Source organism: Anolis carolinensis, unplaced genomic scaffold (assembly GCF_035594765.1).
Source record: "Anolis carolinensis isolate JA03-04 unplaced genomic scaffold, rAnoCar3.1.pri scaffold_7, whole genome shotgun sequence".
NCBI classification, from domain to species: Eukaryota; Metazoa; Chordata; class Lepidosauria; order Squamata; family Dactyloidae; genus Anolis; species Anolis carolinensis.
The window spans coordinates 11,476,797-11,500,710 of record NW_026943818.1 but is presented as its reverse complement, the minus strand read 5'-3'; the positions used below and the strand labels follow the sequence as shown (position 1 = coordinate 11,500,710).

Here is a 23,914-nt window from a genome sequence, read left to right as displayed (position 1 = left end):
TTGCATTTGGTGGCCGGGAAATTGGATTGCGGCATTGACCGCTCTCCGCCAGGTCCAAGCATTTGTCCTCCTCTCTGCTTCTCCTTAATTGACTTTAATTGCCCATGGACATTATCAGGGACAATTGAACCAGACTTCTCCCCACTCATTGCCTCTCCCTTAACCCTTTCCTATTCTTTTCTATGGCATACAGCCCAAGTAAAGGCTTTCATACGGGGACAATTTCATCCTCGATTTTCTGGTTTTCCTCCACCACAGACATCCCAGTGTTCTTTACTCTCTCCATTAGTGTGGAATTTGCATAACAGAGTGCTGTTCTTTATTCTGGGGGAATCCTTTGTTGGGAGGTGTTAGCTGGCCCTGATTGTTTCCTGTCTGGAATTCCCTGTTTTCTGAGTCTTGCTCTTTATTTACAGTCCTGATTTTGGAATTTTTTAATACTGGTAGCCATGTTTTGTTCATTTTCAAGGCTGTGAGGGCTCCATATTATTGATTTTATGACTGGCTGTGGGCCGGTGGAAATTTGGACATGGGCCGCAATTGGCCCGCGGGCCGTAGTTTGGACATGCCTGCAATATGATATTGAGAAGTGACTTACCGCAAAATAAGACTGGACGCCGTCGCTCCAGAGCACAGCCAGGTCCGCATCCTCAAAACCTCCCCGGTCCGGCATCCCAAAGAGCAGCCCATATTGGAGCTTCTTGACCAAAATCTGACCAAAGTTGCCGAACTTAACAAACTTTAAGTACTGATGGAGTTTCTCAGGGTTAATCTGGCACAATGTGAGTTGTAGTTCACCCACAATTTATTTATTTTGTACAATTAAAACATATGGTGATGTTCCAGAAGCATTCTCTCCTGACGTTTTGCCCACATCTATGGCAGGCATCCTCAGAGGTTGTGAGGTCTGTCGGAAACGAGGCAAGTGGAGTTTATATATCTGTGGAATGAGAAAGAACTCTTGTCTGTTGGCGGCAAGTGGGAATGTTGCAACTGGCAGAAGAGAACTTCTTCCAAGTTGGTGAGCTCAAATGGGAGCCCAACTGTGCTGTTGCTTAGTGCTTAGCCTCCAAAAGCAAAGAGAGGATTTGGGGGAAAGCAACCGTTTTGGGGTGGCAAACAAAATAGCATGAAAGTGCCCCGTGACACCCTTCTGAGACGCCCACGTTCGTTCTTTTCGTGCCTTTGAAAGCCAACAAGTGAGGGCAACCCAGCTTCGAACCGCCTGGCGTTGGGTTTTGTTCCGATTGAATAACCTCCCCAGGTTATATTCCAAGTGTGGCATTCGAATGGCGAATAAGAACACCCAAAACAGCAATAATAACAGGAGTGGGTGGAGGCTTTTGGAGAAAACAAGCCCCAAACTTACTGGAAGGCAGCTATTCAACTCCACCACCCAGGATCTCAATATCAGACGGGGGGAAAGAGCCAAGAGTGGGTGGCAGAAGCAAAGGCAAAGGTTTCCCATGAAGTTAAGTCCAGTCGTGTCCGATTCTGGGGTTGGTGCTCATCTCCATTTCTAAGCCAAAGAGCCGGCGTTGTCCATAGACACCTCCTAGGTCATGTGGCCACTGGCATGACTGCATGGAGCGCTGTTACCATCCCATACCTATTGATCTACTCACATTTGCATGTTTTCGAACTGCTAGGTTGGCAGAAGTTGGGGCTAACAGCGGGTATTCACTCCACTGCCCGGATTCGAACCTACGACCATTTGGTGCGCAAGTTCAGCAGCTCAGTGCTTTAACACACTGCGCCACCGGATTATTATTATTATTATTATTATTATTATTATTATTATTATTATTATTATTATTCCTTCAATTTTATCAAGGAACTTTCCTTGCAATGTTTTGTTGTGCCAGCTGTCAGCTCTAGTTTGTAGTGCGGTTTTCTTGTACTGATTTTTTGTCTGCTGTGCTTTGAGGAGTTTCTGATTTTTGACTTCAATCAAAGCAGGTTCTTCACTTTGCTTTCCATATTCTGCCAGGGCATGTTCTTCTTCTTTGACTGCTTGTTTGACTTGTAAGAGTCCTCTTCCACCAGTTCATCTATTATTATTATTATTATTATTATTATTATTATTATTATTATTATTATTATTATTATTTTATGACACAGCAAACAAGATAGATATGCTAGATTTTATATCACAAAACCACAAGTTTTGTTGTGCCAGCTGTCAGCTCTAGTTTGTAGTGCGGTTTTCTTGTACTGATTCTTTGTCTGCTGTGCTTTGATTTTTGACTTCAATCAAAGCAGGTTCTTCACTTTGCTTTACATATTCTGCCAGGGCATTTTCTTCTTTTTTGACTGCTTGTTTGACTTGTAAGAGTCCTCTGCCCCCTGATCTTCTATTGTTGTTGTTGTTGTTGATGTTGTTATTATTATTATTATTATTATTATTATTATTATTATTATTATTATTATTTTATTGTATGACACAGCAAACAAGATAGATATGCTGGATTTCATATCACAAAACCACACGTTTTGTTGTGCCAGCTGTCAGCTCTAGTTTGTAGTGCGGTTTTCTTGTACTGATTCTTTGTCTGCTGTGCTTTGATTTTTGACTTCAATCAAAGCAGGTTCTTCACTTTGCTTTACATATTCTGCCAGGGCATTTTGTAGTGCGGTTTTCTTGTACTGATTCTTTGTCTGCTGTGCTTTGATTTTTGACTTCAATCAAAGCAGGTTCTTCACTTTGCTTTACATATTCTGCCAGGGCATTTTCTTCTTTTTTGACTGCTTGTTTGACTTGTAAGAGTCCTCTGCCCCCTGATCTTCTATTGTTGTTGTTGTTGTTGATGTTGTTATTATTATTATTATTATTATTATTATTATTATTATTATTATTATTTTATTGTATGACACAGCAAACAAGATAGATATGCTGGATTTCATATCACAAAACCACAAGTTTTGTTGTGCCAGCTGTCAGCTCTAGTTTGTAGTGCGGTTTTCTTGTACTGATTCTGTAAGAGTCCTCTGCCCCCTGATCTTCTATTGTTGTTGTTGTTGATGATGATGTTATTATTATTATTATTATTATTATTATTATTATTATTATTATTATTATTATTATTTTATTGTATGACACAGCAAACAAGATAGATATGCTGGATTTCATATCACAAAACCACAAGTTTTGTTGTGCCAGCTGTCAGCTCTAGTTTGTAGTGCGGTTTTCTTGTACTGATTCTTTGTCTGCTGTGCTTTGATTTTTGACTTCAGTCAAAGCAGGTTCTTTACTTTGCTTTCCATATTCTGCCAGGGCATGTTCTTCTTCTTTGACAGCTTGTTTTACTTGTATGAGTCCTCTTCCACCTGTTCTATTATTATTTTTATTATTATTACCAAATATGTGCCCAGGAACTCCATAGATTATCACAGGATGATGATTGCGGTGTCGTGCATTGACGGCATTCCTACACCGACCTTCCCCATACAAACAATGCGCCTCACTTCCCGGGTATCAGGTCTCCAGGAGTTGAACCAAGGGCTTCCTTTTGCCGCTTCAGCATTTCTGCCACATCCGGCGGGAGGAAACCTGAAAGGTAATCTGGCACAAAGAGAGACAAAGAGAGAGAGAAGGCGAGGAAGCCTCCAGGAGTCAGGATTTGTGCTGTGGCTGGGAATCATTCACAGACAGTGTCGGTGGCCTCTTCATGCTCCTTGCTCTCTATTTATTCATCCAAATGTATTGTTTTTGTTTGTTCGTTTAACTTAGGCGCTGACTTGGGAGGCCTGAGAGATTTCCAATAAATATTCCAGCGGCTAAACCCAATTAGAGGACGCCCATTAGGTCTAATCTGATTCCCCCGTGTTGCATCGATTCGGTCAGTTTGCTCTCGCTGGAAAGTAAAATTGAATTTTATTTTGGTACAATAAGGACATTGGTGGCAATTCAACTACGCGGTGTAAATATCCCTAAAGGAGATAGGAAACAACAGCACGATGCCCACAACAAAGCGACATGATATGTCCGTCATTGGCTGTGTTGTCCAATGTAAAACTCAAAAAACCCGATGTAAATGCAACATGCAATGGCAATAGTAAAAGGTAAAGGTTTCCCCTGACATTAAGTCCAGTTGTGTCTGACTCTGAGGATTGGTGCTCATCTCCATTTCTAAACCAAAGAGCCAGCGTATTTATTATTATTATTATTATTATTATTATTATTATTATTATTATTATATATTAGTAAAGGAAAAGGTTTTCCCCTGGCATTAAGTCCAGTCGTGTCCGACTATGGGGGTTGGTGCTCATCTCCATTTCTAAGCCGAAGAGCCGGCGTTGTCCATAGACACCTCCAAGGTCATGTGGCCAGGAGTGCCGTCACCTTCCCACCGGAGCAGTACCTATTGATCTACTCACATTTGTATGTTTTCGAACTGCTAGGTTGGCAGAAGCTGGGGCTAACAGCAGAAGCTCACCCCGCTCCCCGAATTCGAACCGCCAATATTTCAGTCAGCAAGTTCATCAGCTCAGCGATTTAATCCGCTGCACCACTGGGGGCATGTGGACTGTATATATATATATATATATATATATATATATATATATATATTATGATGCCCAGGACTATTGTTAGTTTGAAGCAAGCCTAAATGTTGCCACTGGCCAGCTTGATTAGCACTGAATAGCCTTGCAGCTTCAAAGCCTGGCTGCTTCCTGCCTGAGGGAATTCTTTGGTGAGAGGTGTTAGCTGGCCCTGATTGTTTCCTGTATGGAATTCCCCTGTTTTCTGAGTGTTGTTCTTTATTTACTGTCCTGATGTTAGTGTTTTTAAATAACTTGACAGGACACAATCAGGGCCAGCTAAAAACTCCCAACCAAGGATTGCCCCAGGCAGGAAGCAGCCAGGCTTTGAAGCTGAAAAGCTATTCAGTGCTAATCAAGGTGGCCAACTGCAACGTTCACACTTGTCTCCAGCAGACAAGAGTTCTTTCTCCCACCCTGGATATCATTCCTAGGTTGGAAACTGCCCTGAGTCCCTTCGGGGAGATAGAGCAAAATATAAATAAAACAACAACAACAACAACAACAATAATAATATGGCAATCTTCCATGTGGACGCAGAGGACATTAGCCCCCACCTTTGCGTCCATCGTGGAAGCTTCAAGGTAGGTTGCAGAAACAAAAATAATTTTTAAATATTTTTAAAAATATATTTTAAAAAATTTGGGAGGGGGGAAAAATTAACGAAACATCAAGAGACAATTAGAGAATGGTCCAACAATGGTTTGAATTACATTGCTGGTTGCGCTGTGAGACAATGTCTCGGAATGCGTATCAAAAAGCGAGAACAATCCGAAATAATTCCGATATACGATTCAAAACGATTTTTTGGACATGTCTAATAGATATATAAGCCTAGTTTCCAAGAGACTCCACAACCTCTGAGGATGCCTGCCACAGATGTGGGCGAAACGTCAGGAGAGAATGCTTCTGGAACATGGCCATACAGTTGGATAACTCACAGCAACCCAACTTTAAACAAGTGAGGAGTTGCGGGATTGAGAGAGGTTGATGAGAGTTGTAGTTCGCCTACATCCAAAGGGATATTTGGATTCCACCGGTGATGGATTTGGACCTACTTTTCATTTCAAAGGCCAGCCGTATTTGGATCAGGACCAATCTCATTTTCCAGGCCAAGGCTCAACAGAGATCAAACCGTGCACACAAACAAAGCCTTACCTGCCAAACGCAAAAGGGACGGAAACGTGGCCGTCTTTGGTCTTGTCGCTTTTGGGAAACGATGGCATGTGCCTTTGCCCGGGGTGACTTTATTTGGCGGTCCTTGAAATCAATTCCCTGAGACGTTTGTCCCGGAGACCTTGAGAAAGCCGAAGCCTTTCGACACAGAGGCGGAAAACGTCCTTCGTGAAACTAAATACCAACAAGGAAAGAAAGAACAAAACAACAACACAGCGGGGGCTTCGACCTGTGCGAGAAACGGCTGGCATGACGACAACGGGAATTGAATCAGAAAAGGCCGAGGACGACAGGCCTCCATCTGCGGAAGATGGACAGGGCACTCGAGGGCCTCCGACATTCAACCGCCTGGACCTCCCTGATCGAATTTAGCAGGAGGTTGATCGAGTTAGAGAGCCATTGAGTCAGGCCATAAATGAGGGAGGGAAGGAGCAGGATGATAAGAAAGAAGGGCTGGAAAGAAGGGATGTGGATGGCGCATGAAGCAGAAGGGAAGGAAAAAGGGGCGCACGGCTGGACACGTACATACGCCACACTGACCTGGACCAAATGCAATTGGGTTCGTGAAACTAAATGCCAACAAGGAAAGAAAGAAAACAACATTGCAGCCCAAAAGATTTACAGCAACCCAACAACACATGGCCTACAAGTCATGGGTTGGTACGTGTCTGAAATGTAGTTGGGTTCGTGAAACTAAATACCGACAAGGAAAGAAAGAAAACAACAACAAAGCCCAAAAGACTCACAGCAACCCAATAACACATGGCCTACAAGTCATGGGTTGGTACATGTCTCAAATGTAGTTGGGTTCGTGAAACTAAATGCCAACAAGGAAAGAAAGAAAACAACAACAATGCAGCCTGAAAGACTCACAGCAACCCAACAAAGCATGGCCTACAAGTCATGGGTTGGTACATGTCTCAAATGTAGTTGGGTTCGTGAAACTAAATGCCAACAAGGAAAGAAAGAAAACAACAACAATGCAGCCTGAAAGACTCACAGCAACCCAACAAAGCATGGCCTACAAGTCATGGGTTGGTACGTGTCTCAAATGTAGTTGGGTTCGTGAAACTAAATACCAACAAGGAAAGAAAGAAAACAACAACAATGCAGCCCGAAAGACTCACAGCAACCCAACAAAGCATGGCCTACAAGTCATGGGTTGGTACGTGTCTCAAATGTAGTTGGGTTCGTGAAACTAAATACCGACAAGGAAAGAAAGAAAACAGCAACAATTGGGTTCGTGATACTAAATACTAACAAGGAAAGAAAGAAAACAACAACAATTGGGTTCGTGAAACTAAATGCCAACAAGGAAAGAAAGAAAACAACAACAACACAGCCCGAAAGACTCACAGCAACCCAACAAAGCATGGCCTACAAGTCATGGGTTGGTACGTGTCTCAAATGTAGTTGGGTTCGTGAAACTAAATGCCAACAAGGAAAGAAAGAAAACAACAACAATGCAGCCTGAAAGACTCACAGCAACCCAACAAAGCATGGCCTACAAGTCATGGGTTGGTACGTGTCTCAAATGTAGTTGGGTTCGTGAAACTAAATGCCAACAAGGAAAGAAAGAAAACAACAACAATGCAGCCTGAAAGACTCACAGCAACCCAACAAAGCATGGCCTACAAGTCATGGGTTGGTACGTGTCTCAAATGTAGTTGGGTTCGTGAAACTAAATACCAACAAGGAAAGAAAGAAAACAACAACAATGCAGCCTGAAAGACTCACAGCAACCCAACAAAGCATGGCCTACAAGTCATGGGTTGGTACGTGTCTCAAATGTAGTTGGGTTCGTGAAACTAAATACCAACAAGGAAAGAAAGAAAACAACAACAATGCAGCCTGAAAGACTCACAGCAACCCAACAAAGCATGGCCTACAAGTCATGGGTTGGTACGTGTCTCAAATGTAGTTGGGTTCGTGAAACTAAATACCGACAAGGAAAGAAAGAAAACAGCAACAATTGGGTTCGTGATACTAAATACTAACAAGGAAAGAAAGAAAACAACAACAATTGGGTTCGTGAAACCAAATACTAACAAGGAAAGAAAGAAAACAACAACAATTGGGTTCGTGAAACTAAATGCCAACAAGGAAAGAAAGAAAACAACAACAACACAGCCCGAAAGACTCACAGCAACCCAACAAAGCATGGCCTACAAGTCATGGGTTGGTACGTGTCTCAAATGTAGTTGGGTTCGTGAAACTAAATGCCAACAAGGAAAGAAAGAAAACAAACAACAACACAGCCTGAAAGACTCACAGCAACCCAACAATACATAGCCTACAAGTCATTTGTTGGTACTTGTGCCAAATGCAATTGGGTTCATGAAACTAAATATCAACAAGGAAAGAAAGAAAACAACAACAATTGGGTTCGTGAAACTAAATACTAACAAGGGAAGAAAGAAAACAACATTGCAGCCCGAAAGACTCACAGCAACCCAACAACACATGACCAAACAAGTCATAGGTTGGTACCTGTACCAAATGCAGTTGGGTTCATGAAACTAAATGCCAACAAGAAAAGAAAGAAAACAATAACAACTCAGCCCGAAAGACTCACAGCAACCCAACAATACATAGCCTACAAGTCATTTGTTGGTACTTGTGCCAAATGCAGTTGGGTTTGTGAAACTAAATACTAACAAGGAAAGAAAGAAAACAACAACAACGCAGCCCGAAAGACTCACAGCAACTCAACAACACATGGCCTACAAGTCATGGGTTGATACCTGTCCCAAATGTAGTTGGGTTCGGGAAACTAAATACCAACGAGGAAGTGACTGAACAAATAAACAACAAATCCCAACCAAACGTTGTTGTATGTTTTCCGGGCTGTATGGCCATGTTCCAGAAGCATTCTCTCCTGACGTTTCGCCCACATCTATGGCAGGCATCCTCAGAGGTTGTGAGGATGCCTGCCATTGATGTGGGTAAAACATCAGGAGAGAATGCTTCTGGAACATGGCCATACAGCCCGGAAAACATACAACAACCCCAACCGAACGGTTGGCGGCATTTCAGGCGAAGCTCTCAAGACACCGACGCATCTCGATTTCTTTAAAAATAAAATAAATAAGGACATCCTCCGCTTTCAAACGGCGCAGGGAAAGAAACATTTGAATAATCTTTTAATATGCCCTCAATCCAGGCCCTTTGATGTCAGGAAAGAAAAATCCCCCCGGGTTATTCACATTTTGCTTCGCAAAGCTTACGATTCGGATAGAGAGAGCCGCAATCCGTTCCTTGCGAAAAGCCGTGGGTGGAGAGCAATCTACGCTTTTGAATCAACACCTTCTTTGCAGATAGAAACACAGCACCGCAGGGCCATCTCCTAGAGAAGCTTGTTTTCTAGCTTTGGGGAGATCCTTTTCATGAGTCCCCTTGGGGAGATAGGGCGAAACACAAATAAAGTATTATTATTATTATTATTATTATTATTATTATTATTATTATTATTTTATTATGACACAGCAAACAAGATAGATATGCTGGATTTCATATCACAAAATCACAAGTCAAACACTTCCCAAGTGGTGTTATTATTATTATTTTTATTATATTATTATTATTATTATTATTATTATTATTATTATGACACAGCAAACAAGATAGATATGCTGGATTTCATATCACAAAATCCCAAGTCGAACACTTCCCAAGTGTTGTTATTATATTATTATTATTATTATTATTATTATTATTATTATTATTATTATTATATGACACAAGCAAACAAGATAGATATACTGGATTTCGTATCACAAAATCCCAAGTCGAACACTTCCCAAGTGTTGTTATTATATTATTATTATTATTATTATTATTATTATTATTATTATATGACACAAGCAAACAAGATAGATATGCTGGATTTCATATCACAAAATCCCAAGTCGAACACTTCCCAAGTGTTGTTATTATATTATTATTATTATTATTATTATTATTATTATTATTATTATTATTATATGACACAAGCAAACAAGATAGATATACTGGATTTCATATCACAAAATCCCAAGTCGAACACTTCCCAAGTGTTGTTGTTGTTGTTATTATTATTATTATTATATTATTATTATTATTATTATTATTATTATTATTATTATTATTATATGACACAAGCAAACAAGATAGACATGCTGGATTTCGTATCACAAAATCCCAAGTCGAACACTTCCCAAGGGTTGTTATTATATTATTATTATTATTATTATTATTATTATTATTATTATTATTATTATTATATGACACAGCAAACAAGATAGATATGCTGTATTTCATATCACAAAACCACAAGTCGATCACTTCCCAAGTGTCTAGGACTGTGTGATGTATTTTTGGATGATGTGTGCAGATCCCAGCAGGGTGGCCTTTTGCAGTTGGCAGATCGTGATTTTGTCAATGTCTATTGTTTCCAAATGCCGGCTGAGATCCTTTGATGTGCCCATCACCACCGGGACCACCTGCACTGGTTTCTGCCAGAGTCTTTGCAGTTCAATCTTGAGGTCCTGAGAGTGGCTGAGTTTTTCCTGTTGTTTTTCGTCAATGCGACTGTCACTTGGGATAGCGACATCAATGATCCAAACCTTTTTCTTTTCCACAACTGTGATGTCTGGTGTGTTGTGTTCCAGAACGTTGTCAGTCTGGATTCAGAAGTCCCACAGTATCTTTGCGTGCTCATTTTCCAAGACTTTTGCAGGTTTGTGATCCCACCAGTTCTTTGCTGCTGGGAGGTGGGACTTGAGGCATAAGTTCCAATGAATCATTTGGGCCACGTGGTTGTGCCTCTGTTTGTAGTCTATCTGTGCAATTTTCTTACAGCAGCTGAGGAGATGATCAATGGTTTCATCGGTTTCCTTGCACAGTCTGCATTTTGGGTCATCATCTGACTTTTCGATCTTGGCCTTGAGTGCCTTTGTCCTGATGTCTTGCTCCTGGGCTGCAAGGATCAGGCCTTCTGTCTCCTTCTTCAGGGTCCCATTCGTGAGCCAGAGCCAGGTCTTCTCCTTATCAGCTTTTCCTTCAGTTTTGTCAAGGAACTTTCCATGCAGTGTTTTGTTGTGCCAGCTGTCAGCTCTAGTTTGTAGTGCGGTTTTCTTGTACTGGTTTTTTGTCTGCTGTGTTTTGAGGAGTTTCTGATTTTGACTTCAATCAAAGCAGGTTCTTCACTTTGCTTGACATATTCTGCCAGGGCAGAATATTATTATTATTATTATTATATTATTATATTATTATTATATTATATTATTATTATTATTATTATTATTATTATTATTATTATTATTATTATTATTATTATTATTATTATTCAAGTGTCTCTATTGATGCCCTCCTTCCCTCCCTCCCAGGTGATGTTGCAGGGCGCAAACCCGACCAAGAGCGGCTTTTGCCGGCTTCCAAGGCGCGCCCCCGCTGCCCTCGGGAGCGCGCTTCCTCGTGCCCGCGCCTGCTGCTTAGGAAAGCAAAGAGGCGGAGCAGCAGCAGCGGCGGCAGGAGAGCCTTGTTTTCCCATTCTACATCCGCACCAGCCGCATCCTTTGCCACCGGTCTTGGAGCTTCATCCCCTCCCCTCCAAAGCCCCCTTTTAACCCGCTTCGATCCCGCATCAGCTGCGCCATGGGAAGGCGGAGGCGCCTTTAGCCGGGCTCTGGCTCATTCCTCCATCCTTCCTTTCCAGAGAGGAGGAGAGACATCCCCCCCAGCATCCCCTTAAATATATATATATAACCTTTGAAGGAAGAGAAGGCGAGGAAGGCAACCCCAGAGCATCATCCCAGGCCTCCAAGGTAAGATTTCAAGGTGGGATTTCATATCCTAAAGCCTTGGGAGGATGCTGACCTTCTCTCCTTGTGGTTGAAGGGTCATCGGGGATGGGAAGGGTTGGGAGATGTCCATCAAACTCCCATCCGGGAGGCTTTCAAGGGGCTGAGATGGGGAAGATGGGTCCCAGCAGGTAGGCAACCCCGAAACATGCTCACCGAGTAGGGATGAGAGGCTTCCTCAGAGTCGGAAACGATAAGCTTGAGATGGAGTCTCCATAGTTGGAAGGATGAGACCTCATCTGGAGACATCACAGCCACGTTTCAAGCTTCACCGGGTCGAAATGAGGGATTGACAGCTCATAGAAGCTCTGGAGAAGGTTGGGATTGGGAATGAGACTGGGAAGATGTCTACCTTTGGGTGCCATAAAGACTAGATGAACGTCATCAGAAGGTAGACAATCCTTGGATATGGAGGATGAGGCTGGAAAGTTGCCTCTCTTCAAGTGTCATTGGAAATCACCAACTGATAGAAGCTCTGGAGAAGGTTGAGATTGGGAATGAGACTGGGGAGATGACCATCTTTGGGTCCCATAAGGGCTAGAAGAGGGTCTTCAGGTGTAGACAATCTCTGGACATGGCTTCTCTTCAACGATCATTGAGTTGAGAACAGATCACCATTTAATAGAAGCTCTGGAGAAGGATGGAATTGGGAATGAGACTGAGAAGATGAGTTCTTATGAGACCTTTAGGTGCCATAAGGGCTAGAAGAGGGTCATCAGAAGGTAGACAATCCCTGGATATGGAGGATGAGGCTGGAAAGTTGCCTCTCTTCAAGTGTCATTGGAAATCACCAACTGATAGAAGCTCTGGAGAAGGTTGAGATTGGGAATGAGACTGGGGAGATGACCATCTTTGGGTGCCATAAGGGCTAGAAGAGAGTCATCAGGTGTAGACAATCTCTGGACATGGAGGAAGAGGCTGGAAAGTTGCCTCTCTTCAATGATCATTGAGTTGAAAACAGATCACCAGTTAATAGAAGCTCTGGAGAAGGATGGAAGCTCTGGAGAAGGTTGGGATTGGGAATGAAACTAGGAAGATGTCTACCTTTGGGTGCCATAAGGGCTAGAAGAGGGTCTTCAGGTGTAGACAATCTCTGGACATGGCTTCTCTTCAACGATCATTGAGTTGAGAACAGATCACCAGTTAATAGAAGCTCTGGAGAAGGATGGAATTGGGAATGAGACTGAGAAGATGAGTTCTTATGAGACCTTTAGGTGCCATAAGGGCTAGAAGAGGGTCATCAGAAGGTAGACAATCACTGGATATGGGGGATGAGGCTGGACATTGGCCTCTCTTCAACGATCATTGAGTTGAGAACAGATCAGAGAACAGAATAGAAGCTCTGGAGAAGGATGGAAGCTCTGGAGAAAGATGGAAGCTCTGGAGAAGGATGGAAGCTCTGGAGAAGGTTGGGATTGGGAATGAAACTAGGAAGATGTCTACCTTTGGGTGCCATAAAGTCTAGAAGAGGACCATCGGGTGTACAATCCCTAGACATGGAGGATGAGGTCTCTCTTCAAGTGTCATTGGGTTGAAAAAGAGATCACCAACTAATAGACGCTCTGGAGAAGGTTGGGATTGGGAGTGAGACTGAGAAGATGAGATCTTATGAGACCTTTAGGTGCCATAAGAACTAGAAGAGGGTCATCAGGTGTAGACAATCTCTGGACATGGAAGATGAGACTGAAAAGTTGCCTCTCTTCAAGTGTCATTGGAAATCACCAACTGACAGAAGCTCTGGAAAAGGTTGAGATTGGGAATGAGACTGGGAAGATGTCCACCTTTGGGTGCCATAAGGGCTAGAAGAAGGTCATCAGAAAGTAGACAATCACTGGACATGGAGGATGAGACTGAAAAGTTGCCTCTCTTCAACTGTCATTGAGTTGAGAACAGATCACCAGTTAATAGAAGCTCTGGAGAAGGATGGAATTTGGAATGAGACTGAGAAGATGAGATCTTATGAGACCTTTGGGTGCCATAAGGGCTAGAAGAAGGTCATCAGAAGGTAGACAATCACTGGATATGGGGGATGAAGCTGGAAAGTTGGCTTTGGATGCTATAAGGGCTAGAAGAGGGTCATCAGAAAGTAGACAATCCCTGGACATGGAGGATGAGGCTGGAAAGTTGGCTTTGGATACCATAAGGGCTAGAAGAGGGTCGTCAGAAGGTAGACAATCACTGGATATGGGGGATGAAGCTGGAAAGTTGACTTTGGATGCTATAAGGGCTAGAAGAGGGTCATCAGAAAGTAGACAATCCCTGGACATGGAGGATGAGGCTGGAAAGTTGGCTTTGGATACCATAAGGGCTAGAAGAGGGTCGTCAGAAGGTAGACAATCACTGGATATGGGGGATGAGGCTGGACAATGGCCTCTCTTCAAGTGTAATTGGGTTGAAAAAGATCACCAACTCATAGAAGCTCTGGAGAAGGATGGAATTGGGAATGAGACTGAGAAGATGAGATCTTATGAGACCTTTGGGTGCCATAAGGGATAGAAGAGGGTCATCAGAAGGTAGAGGCCGGAAAGTGGCCTCTCTTCAAGTGCCGTTGGGTTGAAAAAGGGATCACCAATTAACAGAAGCTCTGGAGAAGGTTGAGATTGGGAATGAGACTGGGAGGATGTCTACTTTTGGGTGCCATAAGGACTGGAAGTGGACCATCAGGTGTAGACAATCCCCATGTAGACATGGAGAATGAGGCCTCTCTTCAAGTATCATTGGGTTGAAAAAGAGATCACCAACTAATAGAAGCTCTAGAGAAGAGTGAGATTGGGAATGAGACTGGGAAGATGTCTACCTTTGGGCACCATAAGGACTAGAAGAGGGCCATCAGGCTGTAGACAATCCCTGGACATGGAAGATGAGGCTGGAAAGTGGCCTCTCTTCAAGTGTCATTGGGTTGAAAAGAGAGATCACCAGCTAAAAGAAGCTCTGGAGAAGGATGAGATTTCGAAGATGACCATATTTGAGTGCCATAGGAGAGGGATGAGATTGAGATTGGGTGTCATAGGGGCTGGGAAGGGATGAGATTAGGAAGATGACCATATCTGGTTGCCACAAGGGCTAGAAGAGGGTCATCAGAAGGTAGACAATCCCTGGACATGGAGGACGTCCAGGGATTGTCTACCTTCTGATGACCCTCTTCTAGCCTGGACACTAGGAATGAGGCTGGGAAGCATCACAAGGCTGAGAAGGAATCACAAGTCGACAAGTTCTGGAGGAGATTGAGATCGGGGATGAGATTGGGAAGCTGGACGTCTTTGGGTATATTTGGCAAATGGCCATCTATACATAAATATAATAATAACAACAACAATCAGTAGGTTCATGGAGGCTTCATGGAGTAGGGAAGCATGAGTAAGGATGAGACTGGGAAGGGTTGAAAAAATATCACAAGTTCTGGAGAAGGATGACATTAGGGATGTGATTGGAAAGCTTCCATCCTTGAGTGCCATATTATTATTGTTTACATGTACATAACAATCACAGTACACGTGCACATTGGGTGCAAGGATTCGTCTCTGAATATCTAGGGCCATTGGAGGTATTTTCGTAGAATGTTCCAAGAAGTGATGTCTTCTGCAGCATGTGGATTGATGTTCTGTCCAAGCTAAGGCTTTCAAGTTCTTGTCGAGGTTCCTTGGAGTGTTGTTGTTGTTGTTGGGAGAGAGATGGGATTGGGAAGCTGACTCTCCTTGGGTAGCTTTGGGAAAGGCTTTCCAGCAGGTAGGCCACTCCTGCTCATGGAGGCTCCATGGAGCATGGAGACAAAGTGGGGATGAAGCTGAAAAGGATCACCAAGTTGACACGTTCAATTGGAGAGCTATCTAATATTTTTGGGTGTCACAAGGGTTCAACCCCTGGACGTGACAGCTCCGTAGAGCAGGGGTCCCCAAACTAAGGCCCGGGGGCCGGATGCGGCCCTCCAAGGTCATTTACCTGGCCCCCACCCTCAGTTTTATAATATAATATTTTAATATCATTTTAATAATATAATATATTGTATATACATATAATATTGATAATCTATATATATAAAAGAGTGATGGCATCACGGCAGTGGACAAAACAACAAAAGTAAACACCCCACAACCTCGAAAATTGACAGCACAACCCTTCATCCATGCCTCTAGGTTGATACAACAAAAAGAAAAGAAAAAGAAAGTCCTAATTAGAGGGAAAGGAATAGTTGTTTTTATCCAATTGCTGCCAGTTAGAAGGCTAAGCTCTGCTCACTTGGTCTCCTAGCAACCCACTCAGCCCAGGGGACCCTTTACCCTAACTACCACCAATTCCTCAATACTTTATTTCCCATACCACCATACTTCACCACGGCAACGTGTGGCCGGGCACAGCTAGTAATATTATAATGTTATACAATACTAATAATAATACCATATTATAATATTAATTATATGATACTAGCTGTGCCCGGCCACGCATTGCTGTGGCGAAGTATGGTGGTATGGGAAATAAAGTATTGAGGTATTGGTTTTCTAAGCCGAAGAGCCGGAGTTGTCCATAGACACCTCCAAGGTCATGTGGCCGGCATGACTGCATGGAGCGCCGTTACCTTCTTGCCAGAGCGGTACCTATTCATCTACTTTCATTTGCATGTTTTCAAACTTCTGGGTTGGCAGAAGCTGGGGCTTTAGATAATCTGTGGAAGTGGCCTAAGTGAAGCCTAACTCTGCCTGTCCCCTGGGCTGAGTCGGTTGCTAGGAGACCAAGTTGGATGGAGCTTAGACTTCAAACTGGCAGCAATTGGATAAAAACAATTATTCCTCTCCCTCTAATTAGGACTTTATTTTTCTTTTCTTTTTGTTGTATCAACCTAGAGCCGTGGATGATGGGTTGTGTTGTCAAATTTCGAGGGTGGGGGGCCTGTAGTTTTGTTGTTTTGTCCGCTGCCCTGATGCCATCACTCTTTTATATATATAGATATATTACATATAATATTGCAGTATAGTGGTATAGTTCAATATAGTAATATATAACGCTAATATTGTGCTATGCTAATAATATAATATATTGTATGTACATACAGCTGGTCTGTGTCCCCTCCGGGGTGAGAAGGGCGGGATATAAATGTAATAAATAAATGTAGTAAATGAATAAATAAATAATTTTAGACTTAGGCTTGCTCAAAGTCTGAAATGACTTGAAAGGCACACAACAACAACAACAATCCTAATTAACTTGACTATCTCATTGGCCAGAAGGAGGCCCACACTTCCCATTGAAATCCTGATAGGTTTATGTTGGTTACAATTGTTTTCATTTTTAAATATTGTATTGTTCTTGTGGACCGAAAGGTACCAGGTTCAAATCCTGGGAGCGGAATGAGCGCCCGCTCTTACCCCAGCTCCTGCCAACCTAGCAGTTCGAAAACATGCAAATGTGAGTAGATCAATAGGTACTGCTCCAGTGGGAAGGTAATGGCGCTCCATGCAGTCATGCCGGCCACATGACCTGGAGATGTCTATGGACAACGCCGGCTCTTCAGCTTAGAAATGGAGATGAGCACCAACCCCCAGAGTCGATCAGGACTGGACTTAACGTCAGGGGAAACCTTTACCTTTACATGTGTTCTTTCACATTTGTCTTATTTGTGTTGCACCAGGAATTTGTTCGTTTTTTTTTCCCAAATGATAATTCGGCCCCTCAACAGTCTCAACAGAGTTACGAGTTGGGTCGATACAGGGAATGCTGTGGATGTAGCGTACCTGGATTTCAGTAAGGCCTTCGACAAAGTCCCCCACGACCTTCTGGCAAACAAACTAGGAAAATGTGGGCTAGACAAAACTACGGTTAGGTGGATCTGTAATTGGCTAAGCGAACGATCCCAAAGGGTGATTCTCACCAATGCGTTGTCTTCATCTTGGAAAGAAGTCACGAGTGGAGTGCCGCAGGGCTCCGTCCTGGGCCCGGTTCTGTTCAACATCTTTATTAACGACTTAGACGAAGGGTTAGAAGGCACGATCATCAAGTTTGCAGACGACACCAAACTGGGAGGGAGAGCCAACACTCCAGAAGACAGGAGCAGAATCCAAAACAATCTTGACAGACTAGAGAGATGGGCCGAAACTCACAAAATGAAGTTCAACAGGGACAAATGCAAGAGACTTCACTTCGGCAGAAAAAATGGAAATCAAAGAGACAGAATGGGGGACGATGCCTGGCTTGACAGCAGTGTGTGCGAAAAAGACCTTGGAGTCCTCGTGGAGAGGAAGGTGAACATGAGCCAACAATGTGATGCGGCGGCGAAAAAAGCCAATGGGATTCTGGCCTGCATCAATAGGGGAATAGCGTCTAGATCTAGGGAAGTCCTGCTCCCCCTTATTCTATTCTGCCTTGGTCAGACCACACCTGGAATCACACTGGGTCCCATTCTGGGCACCGCAGATGAAGGGAGATGTTGACAAGCTGGAAAGCGTCCAGAGGAGGGCGACTAAAATGATTAAGGGTCTGGAGAACAAGCCCTATGAGGAGCGGCTTAAAGAACTGGGCATGTTTAGCCTGCAGAAGAGAAGGCTGAGAGGAGACATGATAGCCATGTACAAATACGTGAAGGGAAGTCATAGGGAGGAGGGAGGGAGCTTGTTTTCTGCTGCCCTGCAGACTAGGACACAAGGGAACAATGGCTTCAAACTACAGGAAAGGAGATTCCACTTGAACATCAGGAAGAACTTCCTCACTGTGAGAAGGGCTGTTCGGCAGTGGAACTCTCTCCCCGGGGCTGTGGTGGAGGCTCCTTCTTTGGAGGCTTTTAAGCAGAGGCTGGATGGCCATCTGTCGGGGGTGCTTTGAATGCGATTTCCTGCTTCTTAGCAGGGGGTTGGACTGGATGGCCCATGTGGTCTCTTCCAACTCTACTATTCTATGATTCTATAAGAATTGTGGACCGGCCCTCTGCTTTAAAAGTTTGAGGACCCCTGCCGTAGAGGATGGAGGTCTGGGTAGGAAGGCAAAGCTTATCCCTGAATCTTCCCAAACTAGAAGAAAAGATGGGCTTTGGAGACTGTTTTGTACCGATTGTATTACGATAAGCCGAAGCCACGCAGCTGTAATTAAAACCTAAGCTCTTCCAAAGGCAGGTGCTTAAAGTAGATCTGGCATTTTGGAACAGGTTGCTTTGGGATTTTAAGAGAGAGGCCTTTTGGAAAGCCTGCCAGATATTGCAGCTTGGGTCTGACTTATCCAAGTAGAGTCTCACTTATCCAAGACTCACTTATCCAAGGTTCTGGGTTATCCAAGGCATTTTTGTAGTCAATGTTTACAATACATCGTGATATTTTGGTGCTAAATTCGTAAATACAGTAATTACAACATAACATTACTGCCTATTGAACTACAGTAGAGTCTCACTTATCCAAGACTCGCTTATCCAAGGTTCTGGATTATCCAAGGCATTTTTGTAGTCAATGTTTTCAATACATCGTGATATTTTGGTGCTAAATTCGTAAATACAGTAATTACAACATAACATTACTGCCTATTGAACTACAATAGAGTCTCACTTATCCAAGACTCGCTTATCCAAGGTTCTGGATTATCCAAGGCATTTTTGTAGTCAATGTTTACAATACATCGTGATATTTTGGTGCTAAATTCGTAAATACAGTAATTACAACATAACATTACTGCCTATTGAACTACAGTAGAGTCTCACTTATCCAAGACTCGCTTATCCAAGGTTCTGGATTATCCAAGGCATTTTTGTAGTCAATGTTTTCAATACATCGTGATATTTTGGTGCTAAATTCGTAAATACAGTAATTACAACATAACATTACTGCCTATTGAACTACAATAGAGTCTCACTTATCCAAGACTCGCTTATCCAAGGTTCTGGATTATCCAAGGCATTTTTGTAGTCAATGTTTACAATACATCGTGATATTTTGGTGCTAAATTCGTAAATACAGTAATTACAACATAACATTACTGCCTATTGAACTACAGTAGAGTCTCACTTATCCAAGACTCGCTTATCCAAGGTTCTGGATTATCCAAGGCATTTTTGTAGTCAATGTTTTCAATACATCGTGATATTTTGGTGCTAAATTCGTAAATACAGTAATTACAACATAACATTACTGCCTATTGAACTACAATAGAGTCTCACTTATCCAAGACTCGCTTATCCAAGGTTCTGGATTATCCAAGGCATTTTTGTAGTCAATGTTTTCAATACATCGTGATATTTTGGTGCTAAATTCGTAAATACAGTAATTACAACATAACATTACTGCCTATTGAACTACAATAGAGTCTCACTTATCCAAGACTCGCTTATCCAAGGTTCTGGATTATCCAAGGCATTTTTGTAGTCAATGTTTACAATACATCGTGATATTTTGGTGCTAAATTCGTAAATACAGTAATTGCTACATAACATTAATGTGTAATGAACTACTTTTTCTGTCAAATTTGTTGTATAACATGATGTTTTGGTGCTTAATTTGTAAAATCATAACCTAATTTGATGTTTAATAGGCTTCTCCTTAATCTCTCCTTATGATCCAACATATTTGCTTAGCCAACGTTCTGCCGGCCCGTTTATGTTGGATAAGTGAGACTCTACTGTACATTTATTTTACTATATTTTTATTATTATTATTAATATATTTATTATTTTACTCTATTTATTACTACATGTATTATTACATTTATTATTACATTTATTATTTTACTCTATTTATTACTACATTATGTATTGAAAACATTGACTACAAAAATGCGTTGGATAATCCAGAACGTTGGATAAGCGAGGCTTGGATAAGTGAGACTCTACTGTACTGTACTTACGAATTTAGCACCACATTTACATGTTTTACTGCTAGGTTGGCAGAAGCTGGGGCTAACAGCGGGTGCTCACCCTGCTCCCCGGATTCGAACTGCCAACCTTTCACTCAGCAAGTTCAACAGCTCAGCGGTTTAATCCACTGTGCCACTGGGGGCTCATTTCTTTATAGATGCCTAAATATCTCCCCGTTTTTAAACCGTACCTATTTATCTACTCATATTTTGCTTTCAATCTGCTAAGTAGATAGAAGCTGGGCTAATGGCCAGGAGCTCGCCCTGACCCGGGCTTTGAACTGTCAACCTTCTATTGACAAGATTTATGACAGTTGGGTGGTTTAACCTCCTTTGCTACAGCCCGGATCAAACGGCATTCGCTCTCCGGGTCCAGATGCCACCTTTACCCAAAAGGTCACTTAACCTTTGCAACCGATTACGGGAAAGCGAAAGAGAGAAACAACCGCTTATGAAAGGGCCCGACCGGTTATGAAAGTAGCTTTTACGAGCCTCCAGATTAAGACAAAAGCTCCATCCGCGGTCGTAATGTCTATTTTCACGGGGTTTTTTTCCTTCAAACAAAAGAGCATACAATTTCTATCTCCGGCGGGCATCCTCGGCTGGTGGAGAGAAAATAAAACTCTCCTGGATGAGGTTAGATATTATATAACCAACCTTGTTTAATTCCAAGCGTTGCCGACAAATAGCCTCGGAATGAACGAGCGGCAGCATTCGCGGATATATGTAACATTGGTTATGGGCCCAGCACAATTTTGGAGCAAAAGTGCACATAATATAGAGCGCGATTCAGCAAACTTCGGCTCTTTGAGTGTTTTGGACTTCAACTCCCACAATTCCTAACAGCCTAACATTCCATAGCATTGAGCCATGGGATATTTAGAATCAAACACCCAATAATATGACAGGTTATGGGCCCAGGACATTTTTGGAGCGAAAGTGCACATAATATAGAGCACGATTGGGCAAACTTCAGCTCTTTGGGTGTTTTGGACTTCAACTCCCACAATTCCTAACAGCCTAACATTCCATAGCATTGAGCCATGCGATATTTAGAATCAAACACCCAATAATATGACAGGTTATGGGCCCAGGACATTTTTGGAGCAAAAGTGCACATAATATAGAGCACGATTCAGCAAACTTCGGCTCTTTGAGTGTTTTGGACTTCAACTCCCACAATTCCTACCAGCCTAACATTCCATAGCATTGAGCCATGGGATATTTAGAATCAAACACCCAATAATATGACAGGTTATGGGCCCAGGACATTTTTGGAGCAAAAGTGCACATAATATAGAGCACGATTGGGCAAACTTCAGCTCTTTGGGTGTTTTGGACTTCAACTCCCACAATTCCTACCAGCCTAACATTCCATAGCATTGAGCCATGGGATATTTAGAATCAAACACCCAATAATATGACAGGTTATGGGCCCAGGACATTTTTGGAGCAAAAGTGCACATAATATAGAGCACGATTCAGCAAACTTCGGCTCTTTGAGTGTTTTGGACTTCAACTCCCACAATTCCTACCAGCCTAACATTCCATAGCATTGAGCCATGGGATATTTAGAATCAAACACCCAATAATATGACAGGTTATGGGCCCAGGACATTTTTGGAGCAAAAGTGCACATAATATAGAGCACGATTCAGCAAACTTCAGCTCTTTGAGTGTTTTGGACTTCAACTCCCACAATTCCTACCAGCCTAACATTCCATAGCATTGAGCCATGGGATATTTAGAATCCAACACCCAATATTACTACAGGTTATGGGCCCAGGACATTTTTGGAGCAAAAGTGCACATAATATGGAGCACGATTGGGCAAACTTCAGCTCTTTGGGTGTTTTGGACTTCAATTCCCACAATTCCTAACAGCCTAATAGATACCATAGCATTGAGCTATGGCAACTAAAGTGAGGTCAAATGTACACCCAATACTACTATAGGTTATGGGCCCAGCACAGCCTAACAGATTCCATAGCATTGAGCCATGGGATATTTAGAATCCAACACCCAATATTGTTTCAGGTTATGGGCCCAGGACATTTTTGGAGCAAAAGTGCACATAATAACGAGCACGATTCAGCAAACTTCGGCTCTTTGGGTGTTTTGGACTTCAACTCCCACAATTCCTAACAGCCTACCATTTGTGGGAGTTGAAGTCCAAAACACCTGGAGGGCCGAAGTTTGCCCGTGCCTGATCTACACCATTGAATTAATGTGGTTTGGCACACTTTGGAATCCTAGGAAGTGTGGTTTGGCAGGGAAGGAAGGGAACCTTCTAAAACTACAACTCCCAGGATCCCCATGACATTGAAACCATCAGAGATTTACAATTATTGCAATTATTGTTCCGTTTCGATGATGTTGCTTTATTTGTTTACTATATTTAAGTTGTCGAAGGCTTTCATGGCCGGAATCACCGGGTTGCTGTGAATCTTTCGGGCTGTATGGCCATGTTCCAGAAGCATTATCTCCTGACGTTTCACCCACATCTACGGCATGCATCCTCAGAGGTACCAACACGACAGACAACCTCTGAAGATGCCTGCCATAGAGGTGGGCGAAACGTCAGGAGAGAATGCTTCTGGAACATGGCCAGAGCAGATAGATAGATAGAGAGACAGACAGACAAACAGACTCCACTTGCCTAGTTTCCAACAGACCTCCCAACCTCTGAAGATGCCTGCCAATAGAGGTGGGCGAAACGTCAGGAGAGAATGCTTCTGGAACATGGCCAGAGCAGATAGATAGATAGATAAATAGATAGATAGATAGATAGATAGATAGATAGATAGATAGATAGATAGATAGACAGACAGACAGACAGACTCCACTTGCCTAGTTTCCAACAGACCTCCCAACCTCTGAAGATGCCTGCCACGGAGGTGGGCGAAACGTCAGGGGAGAGTGCTTCTGGAACATGGACGGAGCAGATAGACAGACAGACAGACAGACAGATAGACAGACTCCACTTGCCTAGTTTCCAACAGACCTCCCAACCTCTGAAGATGCCTGCCATAGAGCTGGGTGAAATGTCAGGAGAGAGTGCTTCTGGAACATGGCCAGAGCAGATAGATAGATAGAGAGACAGACAGACAGACAGACTCCACTTGCCTAGTTTCCAACAGACCTCACAACCTCTGAGGATGCCTGCCACAGATGTGGGCAAAACGTCAGGAGAAAATGCTTCTGGAACATGGCCATAAAGCCCGAAAGACTCAGAGCAACCCGATGTACAATTAATTGGATGCTGCTTAAAACGCAAATGATGTCAAGGAGGAGAACCATGTTCTTTGAAAAAAAGAAGTTTTTTGCCGCCAGAGGGAGCAGATGTTCTAGAAATGAGCCCTATATGCAATGAATTGGGCCCCATAACCTGCAACTAGGCTTGAAGTATTTGGGAATTCAGTATGAAAAGTTGTAAAAAAGAGTCCAAACAAATGGGTTAGGGGAGAGTTTTGAGTGCTTGGGGAATGTTTACTGACAATGGACGGATGTTGAAGGAGTTCTATAGACTTACAAGT

At 42.7% G+C, this 23,914-nt stretch overlaps 2 protein-coding genes across 2 annotated transcripts in view; one reads left to right on the top strand and one right to left on the bottom strand.

Annotated features, from left to right (window-relative positions):
- dbh (dopamine beta-hydroxylase) overlaps nt 1-11,833 on the bottom strand; it is a 37,629-nt gene extending 25,796 nt beyond the window's left edge. Inside the window, exons 1-3 of the mRNA XM_062959705.1 lie at nt 11,715-11,833; nt 8,946-9,113; nt 5,701-5,892 (exon numbers count right to left, since the gene is read on the bottom strand). Of these exons, the coding sequence (XP_062815775.1) occupies nt 5,701-5,768 (68 nt within the window). The 5' untranslated portion in view covers nt 5,769-5,892; nt 8,946-9,113; nt 11,715-11,833. The remainder of the gene's footprint in view (nt 1-5,700; nt 5,893-8,945; nt 9,114-11,714) is intronic.
- fam163b (family with sequence similarity 163 member B) overlaps nt 11,178-23,914 on the top strand; it is a 40,898-nt gene continuing 28,161 nt past the window's right edge. The window contains exon 1 of the mRNA XM_062959708.1: nt 11,178-11,522. The gene's annotated coding sequence lies outside the window, so the exon portion shown is untranslated. The remainder of the gene's footprint in view (nt 11,523-23,914) is intronic.